The sequence below is a fragment of the Vitis riparia genome, chromosome 18, assembly GCF_004353265.1.
Source record: "Vitis riparia cultivar Riparia Gloire de Montpellier isolate 1030 chromosome 18, EGFV_Vit.rip_1.0, whole genome shotgun sequence".
NCBI lineage: Eukaryota > Viridiplantae > Streptophyta > Magnoliopsida > Vitales > Vitaceae > Vitis > Vitis riparia.
The window spans coordinates 14,723,875-14,746,201 of NC_048448.1; the positions used below are offsets into that span (position 1 = coordinate 14,723,875).

General features: G+C 37.2%; 1 protein-coding gene across 3 annotated transcripts in view; it reads right to left on the bottom strand.

The window, feature by feature from the left end:
• Positions 1-22,071, bottom strand: part of LOC117907214 (serine/threonine-protein kinase STY17-like) — a 43,719-nt gene extending 21,648 nt beyond the window's left edge. The window contains exons 1-7 of one of the 3 annotated variants that reach the window (XM_034820672.1): positions 21,365-22,071; positions 20,435-20,549; positions 12,784-12,896; positions 12,034-12,144; positions 8,630-8,705; positions 7,709-7,819; positions 5,601-5,651 (exon numbers count right to left, since the gene is read on the bottom strand). In XM_034820672.1, the coding sequence (XP_034676563.1) occupies positions 5,601-5,651; positions 7,709-7,819; positions 8,630-8,705; positions 12,034-12,144; positions 12,784-12,896; positions 20,435-20,549; positions 21,365-21,546 (759 nt within the window). In that variant the 5' untranslated portion in view covers positions 21,547-22,071. The remainder of the gene's footprint in view (positions 1-5,600; positions 5,652-7,708; positions 7,820-8,629; positions 8,706-12,033; positions 12,145-12,783; positions 12,897-20,434; positions 20,550-21,364) is intronic. The other 2 variants (XM_034820670.1, XM_034820671.1) reach the window with 2 other exon arrangements.
• Between the last annotated feature and the right edge of the window lie 256 nt (positions 22,072-22,327).

Genomic DNA, 22,327 nt, shown 5'->3' on the forward strand with positions numbered 1-22,327 from the left:
CACCAAGACTAAAAATCTAACAGTGGATAAACACCACTTTATCCAACTACGCCACCTTTCCCCAAATCCCATTTTCCCCAACACCGCTAACAGAAACGACCAATCCACATGATCATAGGCTTTCTCAATGTCTAATTTGCAAAGTATTGCCCCTCTATTACTTTTCAAAATGGAATCTATTGCCTCATTAGCGATTAGCACTGCGTCCATGATCTGCCGCCCCTCCACAAAAGCATTTTGAGACATTAATATCACCTTAGCTAACACTTCTTTTAATCCGTTAGCCAACGGCTTAGCTAACCATTTGTAAATCCCTCCCACCAAGCTTATTGGCCTAAAGTCCTTCAGGTCCTCAACCCCCCTTTCTTAGGAATCAAAACTAAGAAGGTTGCATTCAGGCTTCTGATAAATCTCCCTATCTCCTGAAACTGTCTGAAAAAATTCATAACCTCCTCCTTCACAAAATCCCAAGAAAACTACTAGAAGGTCATAGAGAAACCGACCGGGCATGGCGCTTTCTCTCCACAACAGCCTGTCAGCGCTTCAAAAACCTCCTCCTCTGAGAAGGGTTTCTCCAGCCTCTCCACATCCACCTCTTCCAGCCTCTCAAAATTTAACCCTTCTATACTAGGCTTCCAGTCACCAGGATCTGTCAACAGGCCTTGGAAAGTTCTACTCACCTCCTCTTTGATTTCACTTTCCTCAGTTAAACACCTCTCATTCATCTTTATTCTATTCATCTAATTCCTCCTCCTATGAGCATTAGCCATCTGACGAAAAAACTTGGTGTTTCTATCCCTCTCTTTCAGCCAGATTTCCCTAAACTTCTGCCTCCAAGAGACTTCTTCTAATAAGGCCCACTTCTTATATAACTCCCTTGCCTCCTTCCTAATCTCTTCTTCTTCCATTGACAAAGAGCGAACCCTCTCTTCCTTATCCCAATAATCAATTAAATTCCACGCATTCTGCTTCTTGGAATCAATCTACCCAAAAACCTCTTTATTCCAACTTCTCAATAACGATTTTAAAGCCTTTAATTTTTCAATCAAAATGAAGCTAATGAACCGCTCACTTGAATCCCCTCCCACCTCTGTTTTAGCACCTCTTTAAAGCCCTCCTCCTTCAGCCACATATTCTCAAATCTAAAAGGTGTGGGCCCTCTCCTCATTCCTCCCCCATCAAGAAGAATCGGAGAGTAATCAGAAACCGGCCTAGCCAGTACAACTTGGATAGCCCCCTGAAAATGAGCTTCCCGATCCTCAAAAATAAGGAAATGATCAATTCTTGACTTTGATCGATTATTAAGACCTCCACACCACGTGAACACCCCCCTTGAAGAGGCAAGTCCCTTAGTTCTAACTCCTCAACCACCTTTGAGAATCTCCTCATCGTCAGGGACAAATGGCCTCCTCTACTGCTCTCAGAAGGGAATCTTATCATGTTGAAATCTCCTGCTACACACCATGGACCATTCCGTAAAATTGCCCCCAGCTCACTCCAAAAAACTTCTCTCTCCACTTTTACTGTGGTCCCATAAAGTCCTGAAAAACCCCAACAGAACCCATCCTCGCAGTTCTTAAATCGACAAGAAACTATAAATTTGCCCACCTCCATCTCCACTAATTGCAACACCCTATTATCCCAAAACACCACAACTCCTCCCGCCGCCCCCCTAGAATTTAAAGCCCCCCACTCCAAGCATCTTCCAACCTCAAGGCTTTTTACCATTCCATTAGACATCTCCTAGATTTTTGTTTCCTAGAGGCACACTAAGTCCGCCTTCTGTGATTTAATCACATCCTTTATCATTCTTCTCGTCTCTATCATTTGCCCCCCTTACATTCCACGACAGAATTCTAAGTTTCATCAAACAGACTCTTGATGGCCCTAATCCCCTTCTTTTCCACCATAATTCACCGACCACTCAAGTTTCTTCAACTCACAATCAAATCTCGAAGGTCTCTAACCTTTCCGCTTTTTTCCGGTGACCCTCTCAGAACAAGCCCTTCTTTCTCTTATTCTATTAAGGAGTTTCAGGATCTCACTTTCAAAGCCCTCCGAAGGCATTCCCAAACACTGACAGAATCTTGTCAGGCAACTATACCTCCAAGACTCTTCGTCATTTCCCTCTTTCTCAGCCCTATCGTCCCTCCCCTCTTCTAACAGAAAAAATTCACCCCCGTTCCCTTCTGATCGCCCTTTCCTACCGCCAGACACACTCTCAAAGGACTAAAGTTTAACTTCCCTTCATCAAGGCATCAAAACCGCACCTCTCCTCCACCATGATCATAGCCCCCTCCACCCCAGAGAAAGGAAAAGAAGAAGAGACCCATCCCCCCCAAAAACAAACAGCGGAAGGCTCAAAAGTGGAATACTTGGCATCTTCCTCCAACAGCCACATGTCTGCAATGGAAACCCTTCCTTTCTCGCCTCTCTCCGCTGCAGAAACCATCCCACCGGCCAAGTGCTCTTCGTCAAACCACCTCTCTGATCGCGACCGACCAAAAGAAGCCCAAGCCCTAGCTTCTTTTAAAGGTCTTTCCTTTGTGGGCCTAAAAAGAGAGAAAGCCCACGTAGCTTCTGCAGTGGGTTGTCCTTTTAAACCCAAACTGGGCCTGCTATCCACCCCACCCGGCCCGACCCAAAGAGGGCTTGAATGGCCATCACAATAGGCCCGCCCCAACCCTCTGCTGGACTGCCCCTCTTCCCAGCAGTCCCTTGGCCCACTGAAAATCCCCATTTCTTTTAAAGCCCAATCCAGATGGGTTTGAGAAACTACATGAATGGGCTTGCATTGATCAAGCCTAGCATCCTCCCCACTTAAGCCCACTTCTCCATTCCCTTTGCCTCCAACCTTCTTCCCAAAAGCTGAAAAAGCTTCAGCTGTACCAGATGTCCCATCTCCATCATGCTTTTCTTCCCCTCCAACTTTTCTGATTGGATCTGCCCCAACAGCCTCTGCTACACGCCACCTCTCCTTCCCTTTGCTACTGCTACTCCCCGGGCGTGAGGCCACATCCCAATCTTCCCTAGCCTTTGCCCTCTCTCCCCCTTGCAGCTTCTTCATCGGCACCACCTTAGATATCCATGGCAGCCTCTCCCACCACAGCTGTAATGCATAGCAATAATCATCAACCACTAAATGCATAGTTCTTGGAAAAAAATTCCCCCTATTCTTCACCAAAATTCTGGCCCACTAGAGCTGAGAGTTGTTCTTTGTTTCTCCATCCACCTTAACAAAGCCTCCACAACAGTCTCCAATTCTCTTAAACATTTCTTCACTCCAACAATGAAGCGGGAGTCCCACCACTCTTACCCAAACTTCTTCTACTTGGTTTCCTACCTTCAAGCATCCTGCCTCCACGCTCCATCCCTCTAATTGCAGCACTTTGTCTTTAAATCGTTCTGTCCCCCTCTTTAGCACTCTCTTTGCCTCCTCTTCATCTTCGAACTCCAGCAACATGAAAGGTCCTCCCATGCTCAACACTTTCATTCCATTTTTTATATTCCAACTGCGCTCCCCCCATTTTCTAACTGAAAGCAACTCCGTCTCCACCACTGACCCATCATCCCATCTTCCAACAAGGCACCGGCCCAGTCCTTCCTCCCTATTTCTCAACCCTCTCCCTCTAACCTAAAGCCATAAAGCATCTCCTTGCCTTCCAGTCGGCTCCTTAGCCACATCCACAAAAGACTTCTTCTCACCCTCCACCTTCTTTCCAAGGCACCGTTCATCCTTCCCTTCCACTATCAACGCTTTCGGCTTTAGCTCAACTTGTAGAGCTTCTTCAAACTTTACTTCCTCTTGCGTAACTACCCCTAAATCCCGGAGTTTCTCAGCAAAAATGGCCCAACCTCCTAGTAAACCCTTACCTTCGGGAACAACTAAGCAAATCTCTTCGTCTCTACATCAACAACAGAACAAAGGATGTATCTCCCCGCCCCATTTTCACGTCTTTCCACTCTAAACTTTCTACCCTCTTCCTCCCACACCTTAACTAATCTTCCTTTCCTTTCCTCCCTGCAGCATTCTTCAAGACCTTCCAGAAACTTTCTCAAACTTGTCACCCCGAATCTGATCCAGGAGGAGAAACCTCTACTCCTCTCCACAATGGTACCTCTTAGCTTCCCTCTAACTTCCTCTAATGAAACTTCAAATGTCTTCGACTCTATCGCAAACCAACACTTTCCCCCTCTCATTTCCTAACATCCAGTATCAGCTATCTTAGTTATTCTTAAGTCAAGATAACTTTCTCCTTGCCATATCTTCCAGTATCAGCTTACTGTTTAATAAGAAATTCAAATGCTGAACAAAAAGACAAGCAGTTAAGTGCAGAAAACTAACACAACCTTTTCATGAAGCACTAGCACAAGCACTGACCAGGAAAATAAGAACAGGACCCCACAGTAAATTCAGTATCTAAAAATAAGAACAGAATTATGAAAACAAGCCCCAATCCTGTAAATTTTTATAAAATAAGAACAGCCACAGAGGCCACTCAGTATCTGGAAAAAGAAAAAAGAAGGAAAAAAAAAGAAAACGGAATCATGAAAACATGTTCATAGACATGCTTTTGATACTTCGTTGAAAATCTTCAACTCATTAATCAGATATAACTGCTCTAGGAAAGTTTGACAGAAAGGCATGCTTTCTAATAATGAAAAGGGGAGAGAGAGAGAATCAGAGGAAAAAATGCAGGATCTAAACAATATGCAATAACAAGATACAAAAAAAATATTACCCCATGTCAGCATTGTGAATTGTGAAAAGGATAAACAAGCAAATCATAGTTAAGCCAGAGTCATGCCTCATAAAGCGCAATGGAGAGTTACCTAAGAGTTGTATATCAATGACTACAACCACCAAAAGTTTACCAAAACAAGACAACAAATTGTTGGAAAATGGAACATGGGTTATTTTAATGATAGATTTTTGGCAAACTAGGTTTCTTTTTTTCTGGTACCCGACCTTCTACTGCTCAAACTTTTCTCTAATTTTACTGATATCACTACTTTAATGGACTTCTGACACAACAAGAGCGACTAGTTGGAGAGAGTATGAAACACACTAATGAATCTACCATGCCTTATTTGTCATATCTCAAGCAGATGCATTTACACTAAATCTCAGAAGTATGACAATAGGGGGAGATTTCAATAGCTAGAATATAGGAAGCTTTTGCATCCAAACTTTTTTCCATGGATGAAAGATGTTATCACTACAAAAAATTTTAATCCAGTATTTTAAGGTATTAAAAGCTCCCAATTTGACCAAAAAGTTTAAGTTGTTGAGTAATGATCTAATAATGTTTATCAAGCCAACTTATGTGGGCTACAGCTCTAACAGGAGGGAATATCCATCTATTCCATTTTTTCTTAGTTTCTTTGTAATGTTGTTGAAACATGTTCAATTACTAATTGCAGCATGAAACATAACTACCAGATTATTTTTCCAATGATTATCAAGAAAATCGTGTACTGAAATCTAGTAACACTAAGAACAACATTTTTTTCTCAAATCTGTTTCTAGAGCACCCATAACCAAACTCAAAAATAAAATCCAAAAACTATATCATTGAATACACTGAGAAACAATTTACCTCACTTCTAGCAATTGCTTTTTCCATAGCTTCACTCAAAGCATCTGTATCCTGACCACAACATTGCAAAGTCAGCAACATTTGGACTCAGCAGTTCCCTGTCATAAAAGAAATATAATCACAATGCCCCTTAATAACAAGGCTGCTGTCCTAGGATAGAGGTCAGTTTTATCCATATAAACCGCTTCTTGTACACACACACACATACATATATATGAGAAATACATTTGAAAACCACCAACTTAACATTGTGGTTAGATCAACCCGATGTTATCTATGGTATTCAGAAAAGCATCTGAATACCACCAATATAATGGGAATAGTTGAAGCATATACATGAGAAATGCATCTGAATACCACCAACTCAATGTTATTTAGGGTCACATCGACCCAACATTATCTTCTTTTTTTTTTTTTTTTTTGATAGATAAAAAGAAATGTATTCAACGAAACCCCTACTTAGAGCCTAGCCAATCCAAAAAACTAACAAGAGAAGAAGGGCTCAAAACATCAACCCAACATTATCTATGATATGCATTCCCTCCCTCAGAAAGCATCTGAATACCAACAAATTAGTGTTATATACAGTCAATCAACTCAATGTTATCTATGGTATGCATTCCCTCCCTGCCTGACTCTGAATGCATCTAAGCACCACCAGTTTAATGTTTTTTATGATCTCTCCTTATTTTGCTAAATTGCAATATCCGAAGTATATATACATGAGAAATGCATCTGAATACCACCAAGTTAATGTTATTCATGATCAGATCAACTCAAAGTTCTCTAGAGTATGCATCCTCCCTCCCTCAAAAAGCATCTGAATACCACCAGTTTAATGTTATGATCTCCCTCTAGTCTGGAAAATTGCAATATTGGAAGTATATACATGAGAAATGTGTCTGAATAACCACCAACTTAGAGTCATCTAGGTTAGATGAACTCAATGTTATCTATGTTATGGATCCTTCTACAGTCCCTTCCTCAATAAGCATCTGAATACCACCAATTTAGAGCTGGTGCAGGACCTTCACCGGAAAGAAGAGAAAAAAGACTTGAAAAGCAGCCCCCTTATGTTTGCTTCAGACCATTTTGGAGAGAGAAATGGGTGAGCTTTTGAAAATCGTGCAAAAATAGATCAAACAATTAAATATTCATTCTTGAATATGTGGTTGGAATGGGTCAAGAATGTCTTTAGGGGAATGTTCCTTATCTATGCTGGACTTAGTGACTTGGTTAGGATCTAAGTAGAGTGTGGTTGCTGTTTTTTGGGTTCTTCTAAGCCTTTTTTTACTTTCCTGCGTTTGAATTGTTGCTGATACAATCGTGACTTCCTTATTAAAAAAATGTACACATAATCCACATCAAGGTGAGACAAATAATCTTCCAAAGCGTTTTGCCTCTAGTAGAGTTCCCAAAACACATAAAAGAAATAGTCATCATATCGCAAATACTCCCTGGTTGAACCCACATCATCCCAACCTATGAGAATAACCTGTGCCATAACCCCAAAATAATCGGATGATGTAGGAAGAGATAATCAATCGTCTCTCCACTTCCTCTACATAGGATGCACCAATTAGGACTAAGGGCTTTGAATGACCCTGTCAATTGTAGCATGTCATTGGGATTTACCTTCTTATGTACCATTAACCAAGCAAAGGCCATGACCTTAGAAGGGACTCTTGATTTCCACAAAAAATTAGCTAGATGGAAAGAAACTAATTCTAATAAATTGAACAAAGCCAAGAAAACAGAATTTACTGAGAATACTTGTGAAGAAGAAAATGCCCAAACTTTCACATCTGGAACAAATGAAGACAAATGTACATGGGAATTGAATATTCTCAATGGTCAGATGCTAATATATGACATCATCATAAAGTTCAGGCACAAGACTCAATGTTCTCTCAATAGTTGAAATTGAAGCCACAACCAATGGAAAGAATAAGCATTTCCATCAATAAAGTAAACATTCATTGGCAATGACGAATTATATCAAAAATGAAATAAAGCAATTTGGTTACTAATCACCAAAATAACTTGAAAATACAAAAACCTGAAAGTGAAGGAGAACAGATAAATATCATACAAAAATCAAGTACTACCTCAACAGGCCATCCATCTACTACAAAGACATCCAAGGAGTAGCCATCAATTGTCGAGAAGACATGCGCTTCACGGATGTTAAGTCCTATGTCGGAAAGCAAAGCAGAAAGCTAGAGGAAAATAGAAATTTCAGGAGTTAGTATACTCTTTATACAAGTATTAAAATTAGTTAGGTCAAGCAAAAGGATGATGATGCTCAAATCATAAAAACAGGTTAAAACAACACCACGAAGTTGCAACCACTGGATAAAAACTTTTCTTTGACAAAAGTATTACCATATTCAGAACTTGGAATGAGGTTTCAGATATTAGCTTGTAAAGGTATGTTAAGTCATCAACTGTATAAAATGAATTTCAGCACCACTGAAAACCATTATATCTCCTGAAAATCTGCATTTTCCACTCAAACAGTAGTAAAGCAAGGACCATAAAGGAAGAAAAAATACAGCCATGTGCTGGAATAAAACGACTAGTGTATGCAGAATACAATTAAATGAGCTTACAAAATTTGTAGAAATATAAAGACTAAAAATATACAGAACTGCAACAGTCAAATAGAAAAAGAGTGCCATCAGGCCCTTTTATCAGCCTAAGTGATGAACCTTTATCTGCCACATGAACTTTCCCCATTATTTGCAATATCAAAGAAGATTTTACCAAAAGTTGAACCTCTAACTTAGAATTTTGACCAAAAAAAAAGGGTGAAGGAAAGCTATAAAACCTCAATCTCTCTCACAAAGAAAGTGATTCAAGTCCATGGAAACTAAACTGGCAAAGTAAGATTAAAATAAATTTTTAAAATTTAAAATTGAAATTGAACATAAAATAAAGGCTAGACTCTAATAGCAAATTTCTAAACAATAATATGAAATTCAATAGCAAATAAATAAATAAATAAATAAGGCTCTTCTTGCACACACCTGACTAAGAAGCTTGGGCTTGTCAATGGTAGAAAATATTACTTCATGAATTGGAACATTTGAAGTTTCCTGTCTGCTGTACACTACAACAGTCAGCTCATTCCCCACCAATGCTCAAAATAAAATGCATTATCTTATTTATGTAGTCAAAATTCAGCTATAAATAAATTACTAAAATATGTTGGCTGCACAACAGGTAATAAATTTTCTGTAAATAAGAACTCAATTGAGGACCATTTTGCAGAATTTATGAAAACATCTGCCAACAGAAAACAGAAATATAGAGGAATGTTAGGCTACAACTGTCATCTAGGACATTATGCCAGCATGTTACTGATTTAGCTCCTAAAGCATACTTCTATCCATTTGATACATTTCAGTGAACCACAATTTCCATTCCCAAATGAAAATCATCATCTTAAAGGCAGCTGCATTATTTTTTTTAAATCTTTACCTTTCAGTAATCAAGTTGAGTTTTTGCAAGTCTTTTGGTACCCATGGCATACGTCCTGAATACTTCAGTGTACAGTTTATTTAGTGTTATTTATAAATTCATTTTGCTTACTAATCAAAAATAAAAGTTGAGATTCTGCAATGACGCAGGACCACATAGACCTAAAGTAATCTACAATGAAGTATAGATGGTTCTATTTGCTATAAACTGAACCCCTAAAGTTATGACAGCCCTTGACTGACATTTGCACAGGTTTTTAGGTATATGTGCGGATTGATGTTTAAGTGGCTTGAATCTAATAGAAACTAAAACAAAGAAGAAAGCCATGCAAAAATTAAAAAACAAAAAAAAAAAAAACTTCTTGGATATCCGGAGAAATGAAGTGAATACACAATTAGACAATAAACATATCCAGCCAGCCTTAGTACATGGTTTAAACTTTAAAATCTTTCTAAACTTGCCCACCACATGAGACATGGTGAAAGGATATCTAACAAGATTCAAACTACTAAGTAACACCTTTGTTTGGTAGAAATGAAAGACCAAAGAAGTGTATAGAAGTTGAGAACCAGACACTAAGTCGAAGTAGACAATGTTTAAAGATTTGAAAGCCCTAAGAACCATGGAAGTGAAGTTAATTCCACGAATTAACAAAATTTTGACACGCTTGTAACCAAACATAAAGTAAAGAAGCTTCAATAATCTGACAATAGGTTACAACTTGGATCTTGGTGACAACTTACTGAAATCATGTCTCAGTTTAATGTTGGGTACATTCTAATGTGGATAATCTTTCCAACAATATCAAACACATGGAATTTAAACAATTTTTGGCATTTAAACAACTTTTCAAGAGCCAAATTATGAAATCATAAACCCACACGACTTAGTCCAAGAATGATTACCACAGCCTTGCATGTGCTTTCTTTCATATTTTACTCAATGTTATAGAGAAACATATCAGTTCTTTTAATTTACACCATTTAAATTTTCTTTGTAGAGAATCATATCCTCACCAATTAAACTCTACACCCATCTCTTTCATCACAAGACAGCCACCCCCATTCTTGCTCCCCATATTTTCCACTTATAACCTATCTCCCTTCCTTATGCATATCACCAACTCCACTTGCCCAAGAGAACCTTATTATGCAAAGAAAGACTTCTAACACCCAAACTTCCCTTTCTTTTCTCTATGCAAACAATTGATAACTTCACTAGATGAAATTATTTCTCCAATTGCCCACCTCCCCAAAGAAAGCCTCTTTGAATCTTCTCAAATCTAATTCTAACTATTTTTGGAATCGAAAACAATGACATAAAATAGGTGACAAGTAGGATAATGTGCTCCAGATCAAAGAAAGCATCCTCCCTTTAGAAATGTATTGCCTTTTCCACATCAATAGCTTTTTTGCTAAACCACTTCCACTCTATCCCAAGTTTCCACTGATTTAAAAAATGCACTCAATGGATGCCCCAAATAAGAAAACAAAAGTTCTCCTACCCTACACCCCAATTCATAGGCCAACTCCTCCAAGTTGTCCACCCTTCAACTAAAATCTGGAACTTGAAACCTTCCACATCCATAGCCTAATCCCTTGTCATTTGAGCCAAGTCTTCATAACTTTTCATAGTTGGAGTTATAGATTGAATAGCATGATATAAGCACTGGTAAAGCTTTCTTCAAAGATTGTAGATTTTTCCTATGGACACTCTTTGTATACTTTCAACGTACTATGGTTGCACCCCCTTTTTTGGTTAGCATCTATTTAAATATTTCTAATTTACCTATTAAAAGGATTATTTAGAGAAGAAAAAAAATTCTTTAAACAGAGGTGAATTCAAAGAAAAAGGAAAGGATTTGCTACAATAAAAACAGAACAAGAGAAATCAACACAGAGAAGCCAACTATGAAGATGCTACCTTACATGGAAACTTCAAAAACCATAAAGAACCCAAGTAATTTTCCTATACAACTACAATTGGAAACGATACACAAGATATATGCCATATATGAATAAATTATTACATTCCTAGTTCACCATAGGTTTTCTAGGCTAATTCATTAATCTCTTTATAGGAAATAAATATACAAACAATCCACACAAAGAAAAACAAAAATTTCCCGATATTTGGCAATGTGTACACATCCATGGAGAGGAAAGAAATTCATTGATAGGTGCCCACGAAAGGAAGTGCAAAACAACAATAGCAACAACAATAATAATAATAATAAACAATACAACTACTAATATAGGAAGAATCCCAATTACAATCAACTTTTACCAATAAAGAAAGAATCCTAAGAAAATAGTCACAACGAGAGAAATATCTCAATACAATCAAGTCTAGAATATACTTTTCCAACTTTAATTAAAAAAATTAACCATAATTTTATAATCAATCCATAATTCCCATGATTTTCTTCTCTTCAACACTCATCAAGCTAGGGTTTTTTTTTTTTTTTGTGGCACCTATAGACTTGCATTTGTATTTTGTACAATCCATGGTTTGAACACTCTACCTAAGGAATTTTCACACAGATACATCCCTCATGCTCTAATATGTATTTATTTATTTATTTACACATTTAAATATTTTATGCTATAACTAAATAAATAAAAGGGAAAAAAAAGTAAAATGTGGCTAAATAAATTTTTAAAAACAAAAACAGGTTGTTAGCCACTAGCCCCCTTTTTTCCTTCTTTGTAATTTTAAATCCAGTTAGTACAAGTAATTCTTGACAGAAAAATAATATTTAAGCAAAGAAGAAGCATAAAGTAGGAGATTATTGAAGTAATGCGGGGTAAAATCTACGAAAAATTAAATAGCTAGTTGTAGTCCAGATTCTTAATTATCAAAATCTTCCACATTTACTGGTAGGTTAAATAAGAATTTAACTTATGAATTAGAAGAGCAAAAATGCAGATAAAAGTTGTTGACGATGTACCTTCTAGAAGAATTCTCCATAAGACATCTTCTCTCCATGTCTGTGGAATCCTTCTTAACATCCAAATTTAGGTCCTCGAGCTTAGAGCAAGGTTCAAAATCAATCTCATTCCTGTATCAACTTACAACAACGTCATAAATAACTAAGAAAGATAGAAGCATCCAAGGATGGACGTTTGGAATGATGCAAATTGAAACCCTTATTAGCAAAGCACACATCAAAATTATTAAGGGCTAGTTTGGAAACTGTTTTCAAAAATAGTTTTGGAAAACAATTATTTGGAACTGTTTTTGAAAACTGTTTTCTGATATTTTGTAAAACAAATGTTTGTTTAGGAACCTAATATGTTTTAAACATGTTTTTTAATTTTTTTAAAATGTCTTAAAAACAATTTTTAGATGCAGTGCTTTAGATTTTAATCATTCTCCATATTTGCGTAATTATTTTTTAAAACCCTCATAAAACAACTAAAAGCAACTAAAAGATGTTCTCTAAAAACATCTTGTTTTCTGTTTTTCAAATTTAAAAAACCGTTTTCTGTTTTCCTATAACCAAACGCATTTTCCTTTTTTTTTATTCTATAGAATAGAAAACTATTTTTGAAAATAGCTACTAATTGTTTTCGAAAATAGTTACTAAACAAGCCCTAATATTTTCATCAGACCATCCTGAACATCAATTGATTTAAAGTTAAAAAGGAAAAGTTGATAAAAACATCATCATAACTAAGAGTACCCATAGATGGCATACCTGTTATGTGATGGCACAACTCCTTCATTATCTGCATTACAACATGGCCTTGCGGTAGAAAGAACACTCATAGATTGTTGATCATCATTACCATCTACTTTAGTTGATAAATTCTACCCAGCAATGAACAAAACAAAACAAATGAACAAACATAAATAAAGAACACCAGAACATGGGATAAATCAATTAAACCAAATAGCTAAAAAGATAAGCAATGATGTGTCAGTAGGAAAAGAAAAATAAGATTCTTCACATTTTGGGTTTGCTATTTCAATCCAAATTTTTTAACTTGAAGGAAGAGTGATTAGAGCAGATCTGTTGGTAAAATATGAATCACTCTAATATCATCATCAACTAAAATCAAACTAATTGTCACAACCTTGCCTACTTGATTTTATTTTATTTTATTTTTTAACTAAAAGAATATTGGTTTGTCCAGAAAATCAAAGAATTATGGCTTCAAGCTTCTAAAAGTCAGGTGATAGAGAAATTTTTGGATTAGGAACTTCTGATAGGGATTTATTTCTTAAAAGGGCAAAAACTTGGAAAGGATGAGTTCATGAAACCAATTGTATGTATAACAGCTCTACATTGTACGACAACATTAGAGCAAAAGTTGGAAAAAGATTTGGACAGTCATACATTTGAAAATGAGAATAGGAAAGGAAAAAAAAAAAAAAAAAGATCTGAGCATACACAAGCAATAAGTCACAAACGGATCACCTGTGAAAGCATGTATAAACAAATGTCTGCTTGATTGCAGTCATGGAATTGTTAACTAAATGGGTGAAAAAAGAAGAGAAAATAGAACACCATAGGAAAATAGAAATACTTTCGAATATTTTGTAAACTAATAGAACCCAAGCATTTGTACAATTAAAAGGACACAGCAAAATCAGCCTCTTCCTTTTTTTTATTATGAGTCAACTTTTCTATGAGCACTTAAAATATTTAGGTTTGGAATGGGTGCCAGACTTCATTTGAATGGGAATTTGGAAAATAATAATAATAATAATAATAATAATAATAATAATAATAATAGTATCATTATTATTATTATTATAACCAGGTTGTTTCTTTTAGTCTAAAACGAAAAAAAAAAAAATCAGCCAATTTTTCTGATAAAACAAGGAAAAAAGTCCTTATCAACCAGTTTTTCTAATAAAACAAGGAAAAAAAAACACCGGAGTGTTACACATTTTGATATTAACTATTTACAAAAACTTTGGACAGAATTAAGGTTAATGGGGAGTGGCTAGTAAAGGAGCAAGAGGTGAGGGAAGAAGTTGTGAATTCGTTTCAGCAGATGCTTTCTGAAGATATGGATTGGAAGGCGGATATTGGCAGAATTCAGATGGATTGCATCAGCCAGCAAGAAGCAGAGAGCCTAGAGATCCCATTTACAAAGAATGAGATTTATTTGGCGTTGATGGAGATGAATGGGGATAAAGCCCCTGGTCCGGATGGTCTTACTGTAGCCTTCTGGCAAAACGCATGGGATTTTACCAAAGAGGAGATTCTGGATATTTTAAAGAATTTCATGATCATAACTCTTTTGTTAGAAGTCTCAACAATACTTTTCTGGTTTTGATTCCTAAGAAAAGCGGGGCTGAGGACCTTGGAGACTTTAGACCTATCAGTCTTTTGGGGGGGCTCTATAAACTTTTGGCTAAAGTCTTAGCTAATAGGCTCAAAAAAGTGATTGGTAAGGTGGTCTCTATTGCTCAGAATGCCTTTGTAACGGGAAGACAAATTCTGGATGCGTCCTTAATTGCTAATAAGGTGATAGATTTGTGGCAGAAGAGAAAAGAGAAGGGCCTTATTTGCAAATTGGATATAGAAAAAGCTTATGATAGCATCAATTGGAATTTCTTAATGAAGGTCCTTCAAAAAATGGGCTTGGGACTAAGTGGGTGGGATGGATGTGGAGCTGCGTGTCTTCTGCTAAATTCTCAGTTCTTGTTAATGGAGTGCCAGCTGGTTTTTTCCCTAGCACTAGAGGGCTACGTCAAGGGGATCCTCTATCCCCTTATCTCTTTGTTATGAGAATGGAAGTACTGGACGTCCTCATCAGAAGAGCGGTGGAGGGGGGATATCTATCAGGATGCATCATTCGGGGTGGTAGTAGAACTTCTTTGAATATCTCCCACCTATTTTTTGCTGATGACACAATAGTGTTCTGTAAGGCAAGTAAGGAGCAAGTTTCTCATCTAAGCTGGATTCTTTTTTGGTTTGAAGCGGCTTCAGGTCTTCGAATTAATCTAGCCAAAAGCAAAATCATTCCAGTTGGAGAAGTGGAGGAGATTCTTGAGCTGGCAGTTGAGCTAGGGTGCAGGGTGGGGTCCTTGCCCTCTCACTACTTGGGACTCCCCCTAGGGGTTCCCAATAGGGCTATTTCTATGTGGGATGGAGTGGAAGAGAGAGTTAGGAGGAAACTTGCGCTTTGGAAAAGACAATACATTTCCAAAGGGGGGAGGATCACTCTTATAAAAAGCACCTTGGCTAGCATGCCAATATACCAAATGTCTATCTTCCGAATGCTCGAGTCTGTTGCAAAAAGAGTGGAGAAAACTCAAAGAGATTTCCTATGGGGGGGAGGAAACTTGGAGGGGAAAGTTCATCTAGTTAAATGGGATGTGGTCTGTACAAAAAAAAAAACAAGGGAGGGCTAGGCTTAAGGAAAATAGCCATTCTGAATAGAGCCTTGCTCGGCAAGTGGATTTGGAGGTTTGCTTGTGAAAAGGATAACCTTTGGAAACAAGTGATCACTACGAAGTATGGGCAAGAGGATCTTGGTTGGAGGTCAAAGAAGGCTAGTGGGGCGGCTAGAGTAGGGGTCTGGAAGGAGATTCTGAAAGAATCTGAGTGGTGCTGGGAAAACTTAGTTTTTCTAGTTGGAAAGGGTTCCAAAATCAAATTTTGGAAAGATATTTGGTGCACTGACACACCGTTGTCCCATTGTTTCAATCATCTTTTTGTCCTCGCCGCGAATAGGGACGCAACGATTGAGGAGATGTGGGACCAAGATTCGGGTCAAGGAGATTGGAACCTTGTCTTTGTGAGAGACTCTAATGATTGGGAGTTGGATATGGTTGGGAATCTGCTCCACACCTTGAGGGGTCATAGGCCTTCCCTGGAGAAAGATTCAGTTATGTGGAGGCAAGGAAGAAATAGTCTTTTCAGGGTCAAGGAAGCTTACAGGCTGCTGGACAAGCCTAATGCCACAGCTTTTCCTTCAAGGAGCATATGGGTGGATAGGGCGCCAACTAAAGTTTGTTTTTTTGCTTGGGAGGCGACGTGGGGGAAGGTGCTCACTCTGGATTGACTCCAAATAAGAGAGGTGCAACTTCTTAATTGTTGCTTTCTGTGTGGTTGTGAAGAAGAGTATTTAAATCATATTCTTTTACACTGTATAGTGACTAGAGCTTTGTGGGATATTATTTTTAGGTTAGTAGATGTTAAATGGGTCTTCCCAGAAACCATAAAGGAGGCATTAACTTCCTGGAGGGGTCCATTTGTAGGGAAGAAAAGGAAAAAGATTTGGAAATCCATACCATTGTGTATTTTTTGGACGGTTTGGAAGGAGAGGAATAGGTTAGCCTTTAGGGGGGGGTGTTGAATATTCAGAAATTAAAGAATTCTTTTGTTTGTAACTTATGGAACTGGGCCAAAGTGTATTTAGGTGAGGAGTCTCTCTCCCTTATAGGCTTTTTGGAGTGGATAGCTTCCACTTAAGGGGAGGTAGTTTTTTTTGGTCCCTTTCTTCTTTTTGAGGCTGTAGCCGTCTTGTATACTCCCTGTATGCTTTGTGGCGTTTAGCCTTTTCTAATGCATATCTTGTTTTCTTATCAAAAAAAAAAACTATTTACAAAAACTTTGATCAAAAGTCCAGAAACTCCAAGAAAATAAATTTGGGCAATAGAGATTACCATATTAGAAGGCCCATATTATAATGTTAAGTCCAACTCTAAACAAACAAAGATTTCAAATTTCAACAATATTTATGCAAAATCTTGAGTTCCACAAGGGCCAAGAAATTCATTTGAGGGGTTATTGCAAATTCTTTCACAAATTAAAAAAAAAAAAAAAAGAGCCACTTATAAATTATTTTGGAATTAAAAAAACTGGAAGGCACCCATAGTTTTTGTAATGTACAGTTTAATTTTGGAAAAATAAAATAAAGCAAGAAAAATGACAAACAATACCATTGTCATGCACAAAAGCATATTTGCAAGCTAGAAAAGATTTAGCCATCAAAATAGGGAAGCACAAGACAGTCCTTACAAAAGATTTGAAACTACAAATGTTGGCATGCACTTTCAAAATCAACATGTGAGACATAAACCTAAAAGCAAGATATGAACTTGACCAACATCAACTCCTTGAATCCTTTTGAATGTGCAAACCAAGGGCTCCATGATATGGTAATCATCACCTTATAGATACACAAATAATCTCATTAAGCAAACAAAAAATTCTCCAAGAAGCCAAAACATGATGATTGACCCAATGACATTTGAAGAGTTTGCTTCCAAAATCATCTTGATCATCTCCCTTTACATCCCATCCAAAGGCAAGACGCTTAGCATATAATAAGACATCTCAACACCATTCCATATAAAGCAAACTAGATGAGGCAAAAATGCCTTCTGAAGGCCCTGATACCAATTTAATCAATGGAGTTCATTGGACCATGATCATTCTGTCTCACTACTACTAACTGGCTTACTGGTACCATCTTCTAGCAGTCACCAGGGTTTCACTAGAAATTCAAAAAAGCTTAGAGCTACAATCACAAGTTTAGGCTCTGTTTGGATAGACTTCTAAGAAGCCAAAATCTCTTTTTTAAGTTCAATAAGAGCTTCTATGCCTATTTAACTAGTTTTGTTCAAAGAGCCTATGACTTAAAAAAATAGCTTAATATGGAAGTTAGGAAAATATAACTTCATGTAGAAGCTCTATTTGGCTTATGCAAGAAGTTCTTTCATGTTTAATAAAATTTTTACAATATCATTATTCCCCTTTAGAAATTGTGACCTTGGCTTTAGTTTCAACTTCCAACCAAAGCCAAAAACGAGAAGTTATCCCAAATGAAGCCTTAATCATGCAATCAAGCTATGCTTATCTTCACTTCATCTTATAAAAAGACCCCAATCTTTTTCTTTTCAAATTCACAAGCCCAATTCAAAATGAAAGATGTTCATTTTCTTTGAAAATTCTAATGTCAAGATGCTAAATGCCTACTAAGTGCGGCTATCTACTTTCTGAAAAATATATAAAACTAATTTGATTTCTCAAGCTCATTTGACAAACAGTCCCCTATCTACCCTTAATAAGTTGCGTTTGAAGCTCTACAATGATGAGTGACTTTTGATCCTACCATTTCTTGAGCTTCTAGTGGTCTTCTCAACCTCCTCATCACTAATAGCTTGTAGATGATTAGTTAGTAATTATAAGTCAATACATTATGCACTTCCAACACATCACTTAATATCTTTGTTGCACCTCTAAACCCTACGCCTATCCTAATACCAAGTAGACTACTAACATTACCAATCAACCAAGGACGCTCTCATTGCACCCATTCTCATGTCATTTGGACCCATAAATTTCTTCACAAAATAATGTACTCTTCCATGGTTATCCTTTTTCATAGAAAACTCACTTCATGCCTTAATGTGAATTGGAAGAAAACCATCTTTCCATACAAATAGAGGGCTTCAATCCTTCAAGAATCCCAACAATTCCCATCTTTTCAAAAACACCAAAACAACCACAAAGATGCAATCATCCATGCTCACTTCTTGTCCTTGCCTAAAAAAATTCTATACCAACTAGCAACATTGTAGCCTTCACACCAAACCAAATAGTACCCAGCACACTCCAAATGAGGATATAAAAAAGATCACAAGCACACACACTTGCAGTGGATGAGGATGAATCACCATTTCCTCCCCTTTTTACACTAACAACACCCATTAACAAGGGGTCAAACAAAAATAAACTTAGGAAGGAGTGCTAGAACATCACACCTGCTTATCCACAAAACAACAAGTAACTCCCAAGCCTAAAGATTTGCAAAAGACTTCATTGAGGGAAAAAAAAGTCTTGGAAATCTTTACACCATCTTATCATCATCCCCACCACAAACGACCACTTAGAGGATAAGCTGCAAAATCAACTTCCCTAGCTCCAAGGCCCAATTGTGAAAATGCTCAAATGATAGATTTAGATGACCCCAATCATCCTTCCCCCACCCCACAAATCAACTACCCAAGCATTTTTGTTGGCAGTCGTGTTACACGAGTCAGAGAAGAAATGTTTCAGAGCAATTCCCCACCCCCAAAACCCAACATTCAACCAAAAAGTTAGTCCTAAATTTGTTGCTTGTAGGAATACAAATTTTTGCTTCAAATGCATCTTCACCTTTTTCTAATAGATTTCAGAAAGAGACAAGTCAAAAGCAATCCTTCCTACCATAGGAAACGAGCTTCCCTCTCCTCTCCAACTTGCCCACATCGACTTCCCTCCTCAGGCTATCCCACCCTGCAGCAAGCCTCGGCAACTACTTGGCCAGAGAGTGTCATTGATAAGTTGTTCTAATGCAACCAGGAATATTTTGTACTGTTCTTATTGGGTCAACTGTCTATTATATGATCTAAGTCCGTCCTCCCAAGAAACCAATATTCTTTTAGGAATCTAGCTAGCCAATAGAAAGCACTACTCGTAAGGGCCTTAAGCAAGCATTCAGTAAAAGTCAGTTTTAAAATTGCCCCTGTTTACTCTTTTGGGGCTAGGTAAGCATCGAGGGGTGAGGCATTTGAAGAATGGGCATCTAAACCAAGCCAAGCTTTTAGGACAAATGAATATTTTGGGTCTCTATAACAATGAACTGGACCAGCAGTATCCAAATGCACTAAACTTAATTCATAATTGATTGATGCACTAGTGCATATTGTCAAGAGTGCTTCCTAACAAACTGAGATATACCCATGTGAAATGTACCATGAAACTGAAATTTAATACCTAAAACATGGCAATCTATGCAAATTAGAAAACAAGAACAAAACATTTATGATTTTGATCCTTCCATTACATTCATTGAGCATGCACTAGTGCATACTGCCTTGTATCGAGTGAAGAGAAAGGAAGGGGGTGGTAGGCTTAGTAGGGCTCAAACCTACAATATCACTGTTATGAGCACTACATTTCAACCAATTAAACTTGGCAAGAGCTTCCAGACAAACTGACTTAAACTTACCATGAAACTGAAATTTAAGGCCTAGAACATGACAATCGGTGCAAAAGACAACCATGAAAATTATTCTTCTATTGAAATAGTATTTTAGTCATCATCTTTATTTTGTTTTTTCCATTGCCATGAACCCTGAAATGCTAACTTTTCATAACACCTAACATTCTTATCTAGAAATAATTGTTTTCCTCGAATTGAAATATCCCTTTTATTTGTTGTTGATGACAAAAACATGAGAAGAGAATTAGAAAAAGAATCAAAAACAAGATATAACATCCTAACATTGGTTTCTCTCAATGAGAAAATGATAAACATGAGGCTTCCAATATGACTTTAAACAGAACTAGACAACAACAAAAGTTGAATCATTTATTCACTGAAAATTGAAGACTGTACCTCCAAGAAACGAACATGATAAACAGGTCGTTTATCTGGTTCCTTCGCCAAAGCAAGCAGTTTTTGATGTAACAGGACATCATCCACTCTATCAATATTGACATCTAGTCCATAACTGAAAAAACCACACATGCAAGGCAACAAATTTTAACCCACATGGCAAAATGCCCTTTCAGAGTTGAAACTAACTCCACTTTGCTATTTAAAATATCAAAAACCCTTTGTTACTTATCAAAAAATATATATATATATCAAAAACCCTTTGTGATCTTAATACTTTAGCAATATTTCCTTTTATAAAACATAACCAACTTCAAAACTCTTATCATGGTATTACCTTTCAAGGACATATGACAAATCTAAATTCATAAAATTGCAAGTATAACATAAAAAAAAATCCAAGTGAATAATAAAATCTATGCATGTGGTGACAAAATATAAAGGTGCAGTCATCATTCAACAATTCCAGACTACAATTCAAGAAATTTGAGAAACTTTCTGAAATTCAGGATCTTTAAAAAATAACTCAAAATGGTAAATACAGAAAAGAAACCTTAAAAAATTAAAAATCTTAAAAATCAAGGTAAATGCAAAAACTTTTAAAAAATTAAAAAACAATCACCATTGTCAGCAACCAAAATCAATTTAAGCCTGTCTTTGTGTAAGCATACAACATAAAAAATAGTTCATCCACAAATTTTGGATATGCAAAAATAAACTTCAGAATCAATAAACATTATTTGAAAAAAAAAAAATGTCTCATATCCCGCTGTACTAAATTTCTTAGTGACAATCCAACCGCCATCAAAGATTCAAAATTAAGTTCAAAACTTCGCAGGAGGATTGCCTTTCAAAATCCCAAGCAACAATAATATAACAAAAAGAACAGAAGAAAACAAAGAAATCAAATTGAGAGAATGAATATGATACCTAGGAGGCAAGCGATTGAAGTGAGCATCCAACTGTTCGCGAAACTCGGGATTACTCACTGCCTCCTCGTTCCCACTCTCCATCAACCGATTATACACATCGTTCCTCACATCATACACACCGAAGCACCCGAAGCTCCGCGGAGGAGACGAACTCTCCCCCACACCTTCAATCAAATCCATGCCTCTCCACCGTACCAGCACAAATAAAATAAAATAAAATAAAACTCAAGAAACACGGGCCCCTCTGACCAGCAGAAGCTTTCCGGGAAAATCAGAGAAAGCCCGATGAAGTTCGATGGCAGGGGCAAGGAGAGGGAGAGAGACAAGGAGGATCTTTGACGGTTGATGGAATCTAAGAGTGGAAAGGGCGAGATTAGGAGTTTTGAAGAAAACGAAGGGCAATTTCGTCCGCCATTACTGTGGTGACCAAGGTCGTGATTTTCTCTCTCTATAATGACTCTGTAACTGCTGTTTCTAGAGAGAGAAAGGTTTGAAGAATGTCAGAGCGAGAAAGAGAGAGGGTTGTCTAGACGTAGACTCGTTGATTCCACTGATTTGGTCTCTTTTTTATATTTAAAATTTTTTATTTTTTTGGTTTTGGAAATAAAGTGGAGTGGATAGGATTGAGAATTTGGGATATTTAAAATAGAGGGGAGGCTGAAGTCACGAGAATACCCTCGGTTGGCCCGAAAATTACAGAAGTGGTATCCTCAAAGGGTTTCTCGAACTCCAAGTGACTCTGAAACGGTCCAAGATTCAAAGAGTTCAAGAGAATGCCATTTTTATCACGTAGCCTAAACTGGCTCAGGCTCAGGCTCAGGCTCACGCCGTAGGCGTTCTACTGAGGAGGAATGTTAGAGTCACGGCCTCACAGCATCACAGCATCACAGCACAACCACCCACCAAGGATGAAAATAAAAAAAATTTGTTGATTTTTATTATTTAAAAAAATAAAATAAAA